The 15,378-nt window shown below is 38.3% G+C and overlaps 1 protein-coding gene across 1 annotated transcript; it reads right to left on the bottom strand.

Annotated features, from left to right (window-relative positions):
- Positions 1-4,876: 4,876 nt before the first annotated feature.
- On the bottom strand, positions 4,877-15,008 carry LOC135845953 (serine/arginine repetitive matrix protein 1-like). The gene is made up of 2 exons (XM_065364855.1): positions 12,637-15,008; positions 4,877-5,030 (listed from the first exon to the last, which is right to left on the bottom strand). Exon 1 carries the CDS (start codon positions 14,450-14,452, stop codon positions 12,800-12,802), a length of 1,653 nt encoding a protein of 550 aa, XP_065220927.1. The 5' UTR covers positions 14,453-15,008; the 3' UTR covers positions 4,877-5,030; positions 12,637-12,799.
- Positions 15,009-15,378: the final 370 nt, after the last annotated feature.

The raw sequence follows: 15,378 nt of genomic DNA, 5'->3' as shown, positions 1-15,378 counted from the left end.
GAACCACTACGTGATCTCCTTCGTGCTCGAGATGAAGAAGGACCTTGCGATCTGGTTCTACGTTCGCCAGTTCGATCTGTACTCGTTCTTTTGCTGACAGACGTCTCCTTTCGTGAATATTGCGAACCACAAGAACGATTCAACGACTTGCTCGGCTCGAACTGTTCTCTACGTTCGTGACTATGGGAACTATCCTGGCTTTGGCTACTCTCACTAGATGAAGAATGTCTCAGCGAGCTCCTTCCACGTTCGCACGATTGGACAGATCTTTCTCGTCGTGAACACAGCGAACGACTTGAACGACTAGGTGACCAGCTCTCCTCAAATCGCTCCATCTTCTGCTTGAGATTCTTAATCTCACGTTCATTACGACGATACTCATCTTGCATCTGGTTTAACTCTTCACCGAAAGTGTAGACAGCTTCCAAAACGATTGTACTATTTTTCTTGACTACTTCTCGCTCCTTCGGCAAATCAGAGCTCGAATGAAGGTCAACTTTATCCTCGAGAGGTTCAACTTTCGCTTCACGATGAAGAATTGCATCGTCATTCTTATCGTGTTCTTCTCGAGCTCGGTTTTTTGCCCATTTACGAAAATGTCTAGAATCGTTCATCTCGAGCTCGGCTTGATTCTGGAACTCGATCGGAGCTGGTATTTTTATACTTTGAATCTCCGGGCACTCGATGGGCGATAATTCGAACTGAGACTCGTTCAACGTACCGGAGATGGAGCTCTCCTGCGATGAGTCATCGAATTGACCACTGTTTTCAATCACGACTACAGGTTCGATTGGCATTGCAGGTGATTTTGCCCAATTTTCTCGATCGTGTTTGGTATCTTTTTCAAGGATTGGGTTCACTTTCGGCGAATTTTGGCCTTTCGACGGGTTAGTGACCGCGACCTGCGTCTGTTTTTTACTATCTGCGTCCTTGTCGGCCCGGATAGGCAACTTTTTAGACGACGATCGACTCGAGGTAGATGGTATGTCATTTGGACGATTCTTTTCCCATTTTATCGACTGAGCAGAGATTTCCTTTCGATCATCTTTACGTTCGGGTTCGACACATGGACTAAAACTACGTTTTTCTTCTGGGTTGATTTCAGATCGCCGGTGGTGGTGTTTCGACGAATTGGTATTTTGATAGTTATCGCCCTTGTCGTGGTTCTTATTGTAATAGTACATTGATGTTGAACGGCGGCGATCTTTGCGAGACGACATGACCACACGCAGATGAAACGTCAAAGAATAGATTCAGGTACAACACGTACGTATTCTTTCTGTAGGAATTTATTTGAGTGAAAATTACCACACGAGATACTGCTTATCTTTCTTTCAACGCCGGATACGAGTTTGCTACGATCTGAACAGTGAACACTGCAGTCGGATTAGTGCACGTTTTAGTGAGCTCGACTGCGAAACGAATGCTCGAACGTGGCACGAGTTCACTTTGAAAGGAGTTTTTTAAATCGAATTTCGCCGCAAACGATTTCAGGTCGTCATGTTGACCTCTTCTAAATCGAAAAAAGCTGCCTGGTTGATTTTACTCGATCTAGGAGTGTCGCCAGGTTGACACTTCGAACTTTGGAGACGAAATTGAGTCGCCTGGTTGACTTCTGAAGCTGACAGGAACCGAAACTAGAGTTCTCTGAACAAGGTGAAACTTTTAATGGCCTTCAACAAAGACCAAAAATCACGTTTCCGAAACAAATCCGAATAAACACTACCGTTTGATTCTTTTTTGATATTAAAACAACATCATAGTGAACACAACTGACGCTCACAAAATGTTTACAAAATTATCTCCAACGAATCAAAGCTTTCCCGGATGGCGATTCGGTGAAACTGGTTATCGAGATGGCGCTGAGCTAAAAGCTCTCACTGCTCTCAGTGCAACCATCGTTCTGGGTCAAAACATCCCAAGTTCGAAAATTCGCTCATTTTATAAACACAATCCCTCAGTGCTCCCTTTTTTGGACATTTTTTTGAAAATCGTGCGCCCAAAAATACTACTTTGGATGCAATTTATACTCAAAATCATGCTCAAACCTCATAAAGCAAGGCTTATGTGACTAGAAAATACGATTCTCAGAGTTGTAAATGCCCAATCACATTTATAGGATGTTAGGGCAATTTTTTGCGAATTTTGATCCCAAAAAATAGTTTTTTTTAGAGGCACAGACTCGAAATTTCGGCTAAACCTCATAAAACTCGATATATGACTAAAAAATGCGATTTTCAAAGTTGCAGCAGTTTAATCACATTTTTTTGACTTTTTTTGGGTATTTTTTTTTTTTGAAAATTTTGTGCTCAAAAAACATCTTTCTTTCAATGGTCGCAAAAAAAATTGATCATTTTCAAATTAGAAATGAAATTTTGTAACTTTGAGACCCCCCCCCACTCACAAAGTCGGGAAAAATTGAAAATTCTTCATCGTTTGCATCTCATAAGCTTTTCCTCTAGAGTCAGGCGGGAGGGGGGGACTATTTTCGCAATATTTGAACAAAACAGCTAATTTTTATAATTTAGAAATAAGATCTTGGAATTTTGAACACCGCCCTCCCCCCCCCCCCCCGTCGCAAAAATTAAATTTTTTCGTAATTTACAAGTCATGACATTTTTTTTCAAGTTGTAGGAGGAGTTATTTTCGAAATATTTGCAAAAAAATCTGATAATTTTCAAATTAGAAATGAAATTTTGGAACTTTGAGACCCCCCCCCCCCACATAAGTCGAGAAAAATTGAAATTCTTCATCGTTTGCATCTCATAAGCTTTTCCTTTAGAGTCAGGCGGGAGGGGGGACTATTTTCGAAATAATTGAACACAACAGCTAATTTTTGATTTAGAAATAATATCTTGGAATTTTGAACCTTGCCCCTTCCCCCCCCCCTCAAGTCGCGAAAATTGAATTTTTTCGTAATTTACACGACGTCATGACAATTCTTTCAAGTGGGAAGAGGAGTTATTTTCGAAATACTAGCAAAAAAATCTGATAGGTGATTTCCAAATTAGTAATGAAATTTGGGAACTTTGGGACCCCCCCTCCCCCACTTGACCTTACAAAGATTGATCGAAAGATCATGCAAAAATTCATCATCTGTCAAAATTTCAAGTGCTAAAGTGCGTTTTTCGATTTTTGGTGAATTTTTGAAAATCAAATTTAGGCCAAAAATGAGGGGAAAAATCAAAATTTTACCAAATTGACCAAGAAAGCTGAAACTTGGGATATACTCGATTTTCGACAAGCAAAATTGATTGGAAACGGTTTCAACCCGTTTTGAGCAGTTCTGGAACCTCCAGCACATTTTTGGAAGCTCGAAATTCCCACAAAATTCCATCAAATTGGAGTTGTAATGCTAAAATTTATTCTAAAAACTAATTTCAATACGCTACGAAGTACTGCAGGTGAATTTCAAGTCGTTTTGGAGCCTCTAGCCTTGAAATCCACCAGCAGTCAACTTCGTAGCGTACTGAAATTAGTTTGCAGAATGAATTTCGACTCTCTATCTGAGTTTGATGAAATTGGGAAATTTCAAGTTTCAAAAATTTGCTGAAGGCTCCAGTAATTTTCAAAAAAGTCGCTGGAGGCTCTAAAATGACTTGAGTCCACCTGAAGTCGTCTTCGGAGGGTGTTAAAATTGGAGTGAAGAGTAAATTTCAGCTTTCCATCTCCATTTTGATGAAATTTTGTGAAAATTTAAAGTTTCAAAAATCTGCTGGAGGCTTCAGGAATTTTCAAAAAGTCGCTGGAGGCTCCAAAACGACTTGAAATTCACCTGCAGTACTTCGTATAACGTATTGAAATTAGTTTTTAGAATAAATTTTAGCTTTACAACACCAATTTGATGGAATTTTGTGGGAATTTCGAGTTTCAAAAATCTGCTGGAGGCCCCAGAACTACTCAAAACGGGTTGAAACCGTTTCCAATCGATTTGGCATGTCGAAAATAGGGTGTATCGCAAATTTCAGCTTTCTTGGCCAATTTGGTAAAATTTTGATTTTCTCCCTCATTTTTGACCTAAATTCGATTTTCAAAAATTCATCAAAAATCGAAAAACGCACTTTAGCACTTGAAATTTTGACAGGTGATAAATTTTTCCATGACCTTTCGATCTACTGTTGTAAGGTTTAAAAAATTTTGTGCATGTCCTATGTTGAAACGCAAAATCTGCGATTTCGGCTGACCTGTCAATCAAAACGGCCGCCATTTTGTAAGTAAGGCCAACTTTTTTTTGGACAAGTTTGCTTTAAAATGTTCCGTAGGATGTCCCCTGTCAGGAAAAAGTTGTCCAGGAGGATCAGCGGGGGGAGGGTGGGTGCAATTACTCCTATTGTCATATGCCGGACTCTTATGGAGGAGAGCAAGAGTACGTTTCAAAAAGCTGATACAAAAAAATTACGTCTTGGATGTTTTGTCAAAAAAATCAGAATTTCTTCGTAATTATTACAAAAATAAGCTATAACTTTTCAATACAAGTATTTTCATAAAAAATTTGACTTTTTGAAAATTTTGACAACAAAGAAAAAAAAATATGTACTTTTCAACAATTTTGGCAAAAATCGACTTTCTTACGAAAACATCGAGACCTTTTCAGCAATTTTGAGCGAAAACGCAATTTTTTTTGCGAATTTGGCACAACATTGGAGCCTATTTTGGCAAAAATTCTGTACTACGAGTAATTACGTAAAACTGATGACATCGCTTGAACCACCAACGAGAATAAAATCTATCTACGGAATCTTACTTCTAGGCTTTTTTACCGTTTGTCTGTCATTTTTCGTCCAGGCTTACCTAATTTCCATCTCGCTTCTCACGCACTTGCAACAATTCATTCTGACTTTTCTTCTCGCTTCAGATGTACAAAAAAATGTAGAAATTTTCAATGATCGGTTCATGTATTCGTAGCAAAAAACAATTGTACATACGTACTACGTACATAATGGAAAATGTCGAATACATCTTAAATAAACGATATAAATATTGAGGAACTCGAACGGATGGTAAATTAAACAACACACTTGAGTAGGTACCTACAATACAAGATCGTGAACAATAAAGCAAATATATTACAGCCAGGATCATACGAAAGAAAATCAAAAATGATCTAAATTTACGATTAAAAAAACCATTTTTTCAGTACGTACGCAAAAAATTCTACAGATAAACAAACGTATTCAAAAGAAAGGCATCATTCCTCTTCGAAATCCATTTCCGGCCGTTTACCCGAAAAATACGCGCTAAGATACAGTTTATCAATTTCGACGAGAACTTCGTGTTTTCGGTCGCGGTCTGGGCGGAATATTCCACCGATCATATGGCGGTAAAACTTCCATTTTGTAGGAATCATGTTGCCATCTTCATCTTTGTCAAATGTCATTTTTCCAGGGCATCTTTCATCTTTCTTCATCTGCAAAAACACTGCTGCGGGTTTCCACCATAAGGTAACTCGTCTATAATCACATACTTCCTCAAAAGCTCGTATGTACATAAGATAGCTGCTCACAGATACCGGTTTTTTGTTTCCGGCAACAGGTTTGATGACTGGAAACAGGATGATGATTTTTTCAAAACCTTTCTCAATCAGCAATTTGATCACTTTCATGATCCTTCTCTGCACAATCTTGTAATACGTATTCGTGAAATTGAGCTCAAATTGAGCCATGGAAACGATCGCTTTGGTTTTGGTGAATGTGACTGGTTTGATCGAGTTGTATAAAGCTGTGAGGGTAATTTGTTCCTGGAGGTAAGGCTTTCTTACATTTGCAGTCTTTTTCCATACAGCACGGGCCAAATAGTGGCTTAACGAATCGCCAATGAGTTCGAATTCATCGAAGGGGAATTTCTGCAGGTTAACGCACTCCAGAGGCTCGTTCTGGTTTGGTTTTTTGGAAGGTGTGGCCTTTCTGGAGGTGTAACTTTTGTTGTCAGGATCAGCGGTGAGTTCTCCTGGATCAAGTCTGGCCTTGGATTCGTAACAATTCTGTTTTTTGTCAACGATACCAGGTAATTCCAGGTACCTGGACGAGATATTCGTTCCAGCCTTGTCAGATTGAATTCTGGGTCTATTCCAATGGGCAGGAAGAGACGGATGTTGCCTGTCAGGTGTGCGAGAACGCCGACTGTTTCGAGTAGGTTGATGCTGGTAACCGAGATCACGTTTGCGAGAATGTGAACCGCTACGTGATCTTTTTCGTTCGCGACTATGGGAACGATTCTGTCTTTGGTTACTCTCTTGAGATGAAGAACGACTTTGCGATCTGGTTCTGCGTTCGTATGCTCGATCTGTACTCGTTCTTTTGCTGACAGACGTCTCCTTTCGTGAATATAATGAACCACAAGAACGATTCGAGGACTTGCTCGTCTTGAACTGTTCTCCTCGTCCACGACTATAGGAACTATCCTGGCTTTGGCTACTCCTTCGAGATGAAGGATGACTTGGCGATCTCCTTCTGCGATCGCATGCCCGGTCTGTACTCGTTCTTTTGCTGGCAGACGTCTCCTTTCGTGAATATAGTGAACCACAAGAACGATTTGAGGACTTGCTCGCCTTGAACAGCTCTCTATTCTGGCTTTGGCTGCTCTCACGAGATGAAGAATATTTTGGCGATCTCCTTCTACGTTCGCACGATTGGACAGACCTTTCTCGTCGCGAATACTGCGAGCGACGTGAACGATTTGGTGACCTGCTCATCTCCAATCGTTCTATCTTCTGCTCGAGATTCTTAATCTCATCTAGTATATGGTTTATTTCGTCATTTCGTCTGATTTCAGATCGCGAGCGGTGCTCTTTCTTATGACGACGTGAAGACGAATGGACATTTTGATAATATGCATCGTCATTATATATCGATGTTGAACGACGACGTCGGCGGCGATCTTTACGAGACGACATGACCACGCAGATGAAACCTCACAGAATAGATTCACTTTCTGAAGTAATTTATTCGAGTGAAAATTACCGCACGAGATACTGCTTATCCTTCCTGAACACTGTGGTCAGTGTGGTCGATTTAGTGCACGTTATTGTGAGCTCGACTGCAAAAAGAACGATCGAAGACGTGGTGCGTTGAAACGTGCACGAGTTCACTTTGAAGGGAGATTTTTTAATCGAATTTCGCTGCAAACGATTTCAGGTCGCCAAGTTGACCTCTTCTAAATTGAAAAAAGCCGCCTGGTTGACTTTACTCGATCTAGGGGTGTCGCCAAGTTGACACTTCGAACTTTGGAGCCGAAATTGAGTCACCTGGTTGACTTCTGAAGCTGACAGGAACCGAAACTAGAGTTCTCTGGGCAATGCAAAACACTTTAATGGCCTTCAACAATGACCAAAAATCACGTCCTCGAAACAAATCCGAACAAACACTACCGTTTGATTCTTTTTTGAAAATAAAACAACACCATAGCGAACACAACTGAATGACGCTCATAAAATTTTTACGAAATTATCTCCAACGAATCGAAGCTTTCCCGGACGGCGATTCGGTGAAACTGGTTATCGAGATGGCGCTTCAGCTAAAAGCTCAGTGCAACCTCCATTCTAGGTCAAAAAATCCCGTTTAATGAAAAACTTGAAAGCTATCCCCTGCCCCTCCCTGGTACAACTTGTGGCACGTCTTTCATGAAGTTTTCCAGAATGTTGAGTTCGAAAATTCACTCATTTTATAAATACATATGATCTCTCAGCGGTCCCTTTTTTGGTTATTTTTTTTGAAAATTTTACGCCCAAAAAATACCACTTGGGATGCAATGCAATTTATATTCAAAATCATGCTCAAACTTCAAAAAACAAAGCTTGTGACTAGAAAATACGATTCTCCAAGTTGTAAACGCCCAATGACATTTTAAAGATTTTTGGGCAATTTTTTGAAAATTTTAATCCCAAGAAACAGCCTTTTCAGAGGCACGCATTCAAAATCGCGGCTAAACCTCACAAAACTCGATATTTGACTAGAAAATGCGATTTTCAAAGTTGTAGCAGTTTAATCACATTTTTTGGGCATTTCTTTTTTAGAAAATTTTTTGCCCAAAAGATACCACTTTGGATGCGATTGATATTTATTACTTCAGTTTTGAAATAATTTTAACTTTCGATCAAAATTTTGGAACATTGACTAGAAGCTTTGAATGAAACCCGAAATTGCGAGGAATTAAAATTTCTTATCTTTACATATCGCACCTCGGGAGTAATAAGGTCACATCTCAAAAAAGTGAAATTTTACAGGAGAGTGATTTTCTTTGTTTTAAAAACTTGATTCATTATTTTTATCAACTTATAATTAATTGTGAGGAATGAATAGCACCTCATTTTAAAGATCTGGTATCCTACCTTCATTTAGCATAAGAACACTTTGAAAAATAAAATCTTAAAGAGGAAATATTTCAATGTTTGGAAAACATTTTGAGTTATAACCTTTCATTAAAGTTGATGTGGAGGCGAAAGGAAGCGTCCAAAAAAAATTTCGTGATAACAAAGTTGTAGAGAATTAAATTTCCAATCAACATAATGTCGTTAGATTATTTCTAGAGTGCTTAGTTTTTGAGTTTTTCTCAAAAAACTAAAATTTCATGATATGTGCAAATTCATTTTTCTGAAAAGTGATCAATTTAAAAAAAATTTTCCATTTGGTACAAACCAATAAAAAATGCACTCCTTGTGACCATTTCTAACTGACAAACATTCAAAACAATCAAAACTATTTGTTAACACTTTGTATGTACGAAATTTGTTCAAAAAAGGTGGAGTTTTTTGAGATGTACCCTTATAACTCCAAACAACTTGCAATGTTGTTGAGATTTTGAGTTAGGTCATTTGCGTTTTTTACAAGATCTAGATAATGTACCCAACCCAAAGTGTAATTTTTGGTTGAGGGGGGTCATACAAACCCCAAAAATGCAAAAACATCAAAATCAATTTTTTTGAGATGTGACCTTATTACTCCCGAGGTGCGATATGTCATCAACTTTTTCTCTGGAGGGAGAAGGGGTGGTGTTATTTTCGCAATATTTGCAAAAAACACCAGATAATTTTCAAATTAGAAATAAAATTTTGGAACTTTCAGATCACCCTCATAAAATTGTGAGAAATTGAAATTCTTCATCGTTCACATCTCATAAGCTTTTCTTCTACAGGCGGGGAAGGGGGGGGGTCTATTTTTGCAACATTTGAACAACACAGCTAATTTTTAATTTAGAAATAAGATCTTAGAATTTTATACCCCGCCCATTCCCCTCTCCACAAGTCGCAAAAATTGATTTTTTTCGTCATTTACGTTATGAGATTTTTCTCAAGAGCTGGAGCAGGGATTATTTTCGAAATCTTGGAACTTTGAGATCCCCCCCTCCTCCTCACAAAGTCGTGAAAAATTGAAATTCTTCATCGTTTTACATCTCATACGCTTTTCTTCTAGAGGCAGGGGGACTATTTTCGCAATATTTGAACAAAACAGCAATTTAGAAATTAGATCTTGGAATTTCAACCCCTCCTCCCTCCACCCAAAGTCGCAAAAATTCAATTGTTTCGTCATTTATAATTTATGAGATTTTTCTCAAGAAGGAGCAGGGGTTATTTTCGAAATATTTGCAAAAAAAAACTGATAATTTTCAAATTAGAAATGAAATTTCAGAACTTTGAGACCCCCTCACACAAAGTCGTGAAAAATTGAAATTCTTCGTCGTTTACCTTTCGTAAGCTATTCTTCTAGAGGTAGGGGAGGAGGGACTATTTTCGCAATATTTGAACAAAACAGCTAATTTTTATAATTTAGAAATAAGATCTTGGAATTTTGAACCCCGCCTTTCCCCTCCCCCCAAAGTCGAAAAAATTAAATTTTTTCGTAATTTACAAGTCATGACATTTTTTTTCAAGAGGAAGGAGGAGTTATTTTCGAAATATTTGCAAAGCAAAACCTGATAATTTTCAAATTAGAAATGAAATTTTGGAACTTTGAGAACCCCCTCTCCACACTCATAAGTCGAGAAAAATTGAAATTCTTCATCGATTGCATCTCATAAGCTTTTCTTCTAGAGGCAGGCGAGGGGGGGACTATTTTCGCAATAATTGAACACAACAGCTAATTTTTGATTTAGAAATAATATCTTGGAATTTTGAACCTGGTCCCTCCCCCCCCTCAAGTCACAAAAAATTGAATTTTTTCGTAATTTAAGTCATGACAATTTTTTTCAAGTGGAAAGAGGAGTTATTTTCGAAATATTCGCAAAAAAATCTGATAGGTGATTTCCAAATTAGTTATGAAATTTGAGAACTTTGAGACCCCCCCCCCCACTTGACCGTACAAAAAAAAGATCGAAAGATCATGCAAAAATTTATCACCAGTCAAAATTTCAAGTGCTAAAGTGCGTTTTTCGATTTTTGGTGAATTTTTGAAAATCGAATTTAGGCCAAAAATGAGGGAAAAAATCAAAATTTTACCAAATTGACCAAGAAAGCCGAAACTTGGGATATACTTACTATATTTTCGACATGCCAAATTGATTAGAAACTGTTTCAACCCATTTTGGGCTGTTCTGGAGCCTCCAGCAGATTTTTGAAAATCGAAATTTCCACAAAATTCCCTCAAATTGGAGTTGTAAAGCTAAAATTTATTCTAAAACTAATTTCAATACGCTACGAAATACTGCAGGTGAATTTCAAGTCGTTTTGGAGCCTCCAGCGACTTTTTGAAAATTCCTGAAGCCTCCAGCAGATTTTTGAAACTTTAAATTTTCACAAAATTTCATCAAATGGAGATGGAATGCTGAAATTTACTCTACACTCCAATTTTAACACCCTCTAAAGACGACTTCAGGTGGGTTCAAGTCATTTTAGAGCCTCCAGCGACTTTTTTGAAAATTCCTGGAGCCTTCAGCAGATTTTGGAATATTTAAATTTTCACAAAATTTCATCAAATGGAGATGGAAAGCTGAAATTTACTCTACACTCCAATTTTAACACCCTCTGAAGACGACTTCAGATGGGTTCAAGTCATTTTAGAGCCTCCACCGACTTTTTTGAAAATTACTGGAGCCTCCAATAGATTTTTGAAACTTGAAATTTTCCAACATTAATTTATCAAATGGAGTTGGCAAGCTGGAATTTACTTCGCAGACTACATGGTGGTTTCAAATGGTTTTGAAGCTTCCAGCTACTTTTAGGAAATTTCAATTTTCCAAAAAAACGTCATACAACCTTTCAAAAAGTTGCTGGAGGCTCCAAAACGACTTGAAATTCACCTGCAGTATTTCGTAGCGTATTGAAATTAGTTTTAGAATAAATTTTAGCTTTACAACTCCAATTTGAGGGAATTTTGTGGAAATTTCGATTTTCAAAATCTGCTGGAGGCTCCAGAACAGCCCAAAATGGGTTGAAACAGTTTCTAATCAATTTGGCATGTCGAAAATATAGTAAGTATATCCCAAATTTCAGCTTTCTTGGTCAATTTGGTAAAATTTTGATTTTTTCCCCATTTTTGGCCTAAATTCGATTTTCAAAAATTTACCAAAAATCGAAAAACGCACTTTAGCACTTGAAATTTAGACAGGTGATGAATTTTTGCATTTCGTGCAAGTCCTATGTTGGAACTTGGCCGCCATTTTGTAAGTAAGGCCAACTTTTTTTTGGGCAACTTTGCTTTAAAATGTTCCTTAGGATGTCCCCTTTCAGAAAAAAGTTGTCCCGGAGGATCGGCGGGGGGGGGGGTGTGCAATTACTCCTATTGTCATATGCCGGACTCTTATGGAGGAGAGAAGGGTTTAAAAATTTATTCATGACAAAGTTTTTCAAGGTCAAAATGTTTCAATTTTTTTTTAAATTAGAGAAAATGTGAGAAAATTTAAATTAAAAAAAAAAAAAAATAGGTAGGTAAGTGAATACGCTGAAAAATTACAACATTTTATTGAAGGAATGAAAAAATAGGACTTTGGATGACAGTACAGGAAGAAAACAGGACATTTCGAGTAAAGAATGGCTCAGTGGCTCAGTTATTGGGCAATTATTTTGGAAAAACAAAGACTTTTTACACAACTTTACCTCAATACCTTTCTGATTTTTGATTTCGGTAAAAAATCAAACTTTTTCACAATTTTTGCTCTAAAATGAAACTAAAATTTGACTTTTTGAAAATTTTGACAACAAAGAAGAATGACGATTTTGGCAAAAAGAAACAAAAAAAAATATGACTTTTTAACAATTTTGGCAAAAATTTGAGCGAAAACACAATTTTTTTTTGCAAATTTGGCACAACATTGGAGCCTTTTTTGGCAAAAATTCTGTACCACGAGTTAATTACGTAAAACTGATGACTTCGCTTGAACCACCAACGAGAATAAAATCGATCTACATGGAATCATACTTCTACACTTTCTTACAGTTTGTCTGTCATTTTTCGTTCAGGTTTACCTATTTTCCACCTCGCTTCTCACGCACTTGCAACAATTCATTCTGACTTTTCTTCTCGCTTCAGATGTACCTACAAAAAAAATGTAGAAATTTTTAATGATCGATGCATGTATTCGTAGCAACAAACAATTGTACATACGTACATAATGGAAAATGTTGAATACCTACATAGTCAAATAAGCGATATAAATATTGAAGAACTCGAACGGATGGTAAATTAAACAACAAACTCGAGTAGGTACCTACAATACAAGATCGTGAACAATAAAGCAAATATATTCCAGCATACGATCATACGAAAGATAATCAAAAATAATCTAAATTTACGAGAACAAAAAATCCATTTTTTCGGTTCGTACGCTAAAAATTCTACATTTTTAAACAAACGTATTCAAAAAACAGGCTTCATTCTTCTACAAAATCCATTTCCGGCCGTTTACCCGAAAAATACGCGCTACGATACAGTTTATCAATTTCGACGAGAACTTCGTGTTTTCGGTCACGGTCTGGGTAGAATTTTCCGCTGATCTTATCGTGATGAAACTTGCATTTTATAGGAATCATATTGTCATCTTCATCTTGATCAAAGGTCATTTTTCCAGGGCATCTTTCATCTTTCGTCAGCTGCAAAAAAAGTGCTGCGGGGGTCCACCATAAGGCGACTCGTTTATAATCACAGACGAGCTCGAAAGCTTGTCTGTACATAAAATAGCTGCTCATAGACACCGGTTCTTGGTTTTCGACAACAGGTTTGATGACTGGAAACAGGATGATGATTTTATCAAAACCTTTCCCAATCAGCAAGTCGATCACTTCCTTGACCTTTTTCTGTACAGTCTTGTAGTACGTATCGGTTAAATTGAGCTCAAATTGAGCCATGGAAACGATCGCTTTGCTTTTGGTGAATGTAACTGGTTTGATCGATTTGTATAGATCTGTGAGGGATATTTGTTCCTTGAGGTAAGGCTTTATCACATGTGCTGTCGTTTTCCGTACAGCATTGGCCAAATAGTGGCTTAACGAATCGCCAATGAACTCGAATTCATCGTAGGGGAATTTCTGCAGATCAACAGACTCCAGACGCTCATTCTGGTCTGGTTTTTTGGAAGGGGTGGCCTTTGTGGAAGTGCTACTTTTGTTGTCAGGATCAGCGGTTAGTTTTCCTGGATCAAGTCTGGCCTTGGATTCGTAACGATTCTGCTCTTTGTCAACGATTCCAGGTGATTCCAGGTGCCTGGACTTGGAATTCGATGCCGCCTTGTCAGATTGAATTCTGGGTCTCTCCCTATGGGCAGGAGGAGAGGGAGATTTTCTTTTGCTGACAGACGTCTCCTTTCGTGAATATCGCGAACCACAAGAACGACTTAAGGACTTGCTCGCCTCGAACTGTTCTCTAGGTTTGTGACTATGGGAACGATGTTGGCTTTGGTTACTCTCTCGAGATGAAGAACGACTTCGCGATCTGGTTCTACGTTTGTATGTTGGATCTGTACTCGTTCTTTTGCTGACAGACGTCTCCTTTCGTGAATATTGTGAACCACAAGAACGATATAAGGACTTGCTCGTCTTGAACTGTTCTCTATGTTCGTGACTATAGGAACTATCCTGGCTTTGGCTACTACTTCGAGATGAAGGATGACTTGGCGATCTCCTTCTGCGATCCCGTGTTCGGTCTGTACTCGTTCTTTTGCTGACAGACGTCTTCTTTCGTGAATATTGCGAACCACAAGAACGATTTGAGGACTTGCTCGCCTCGAACTGGTCTCTATTCTGGCTTTGGCTACTCTCACGAGATGAAGAATGTTTTGGCGATCTTCTTTCTCGTCGCGAATACTGCGAGCGACGTGACCGATTTGGTGACCTGTTCATCTCCAATCGTTCTATCTTCTGCTTGAGATTCTTAATCTCACGTGCGTAACGACGAATTTCGTCATTTCGTCTGATCTCAGATCGCGAGCGGTGCTCTTCCTTACGACGACGTGAAGACGAATGGACATTTTGATAATATGCTTTTTCATCATGTATCGATGAACGGCGGCGATCTTCGCCAGACGACATGGCCACGCAGATGAAACGTCACAGAATAGATTCAGGTACAACGTATACGTATTCTTTTGGTAACAATTTATTTGAGTCAAAATTACCACACGAGATACTGCTTATCTTTCTTTCAGCACCAGATACGCGAGTTTGCTACGATCTGAACACTGTAGTCGGATTAGTGCACGTTTTAGTGTGCTCGACTGCAAAACGAATGATCGAAGACGTGGTGCACGTTGACCTCTTCTGAATTGGAAAAAACCGCCTGGTTGACTTTACTCGATCTGGGGGTGTCGCCAGGTTGACACTTCGAAATTTGGAGACAAAATTGAGTCGCCTGGTTGACTTCTGAAGCTGACAGGAACGAAACTAGAGTTTTATGGACGAGGTAATAGGTAAAACTTTTGATAGCCTTCAACAAAGGCCAAAAATCACGTCTACGAAACAAATCCGAATAAACACTACCATTCGATTCTTTTTTGAAATTAAAACAACACTAGCAAACACAACTGACGCTCGAAAAATGTTTACAAAATTATCTCGAGCGAATTGAAGCTTTCCTGGACGACGGTTCGGTGAAACTGGTTATCGAGATGGCGCTGAGCTAAAAGCTCTCAGTGCAACCACCATTCTGGGTCAAAAAATCCCATTAAATGAAAAACTTGGAAGCTATTCCTTCCTTGGACAACGTGTGGCACTTATTTCATGTACCTATAGTTATTGATAGTGTTGAGTTCGAAAATTCGCTCATATTATAAATACGACCCCTCAATGCACCTTTTTTTGAAAATTTTTTGCCCAAAAAATACCACTTTGGATGCAATTGATATTCAAAATCACGCTCAAACCTCAAAAAACAAGGCTTGTGTGACTAGAAAATACGATTCTCTGAGTTGTAAATGCCCAATAACATTTTTAGGATTTTTGAGCAATTTTTTGAAAAT

The sequence above is a fragment of the Planococcus citri genome, chromosome 1, assembly GCF_950023065.1.
Source record: "Planococcus citri chromosome 1, ihPlaCitr1.1, whole genome shotgun sequence".
NCBI classification, from domain to species: Eukaryota; Metazoa; Arthropoda; class Insecta; order Hemiptera; family Pseudococcidae; genus Planococcus; species Planococcus citri.
The sequence above is the reverse complement of the archived record's forward strand: the minus strand, read 5'-3'. Positions and strand labels throughout refer to the sequence as shown.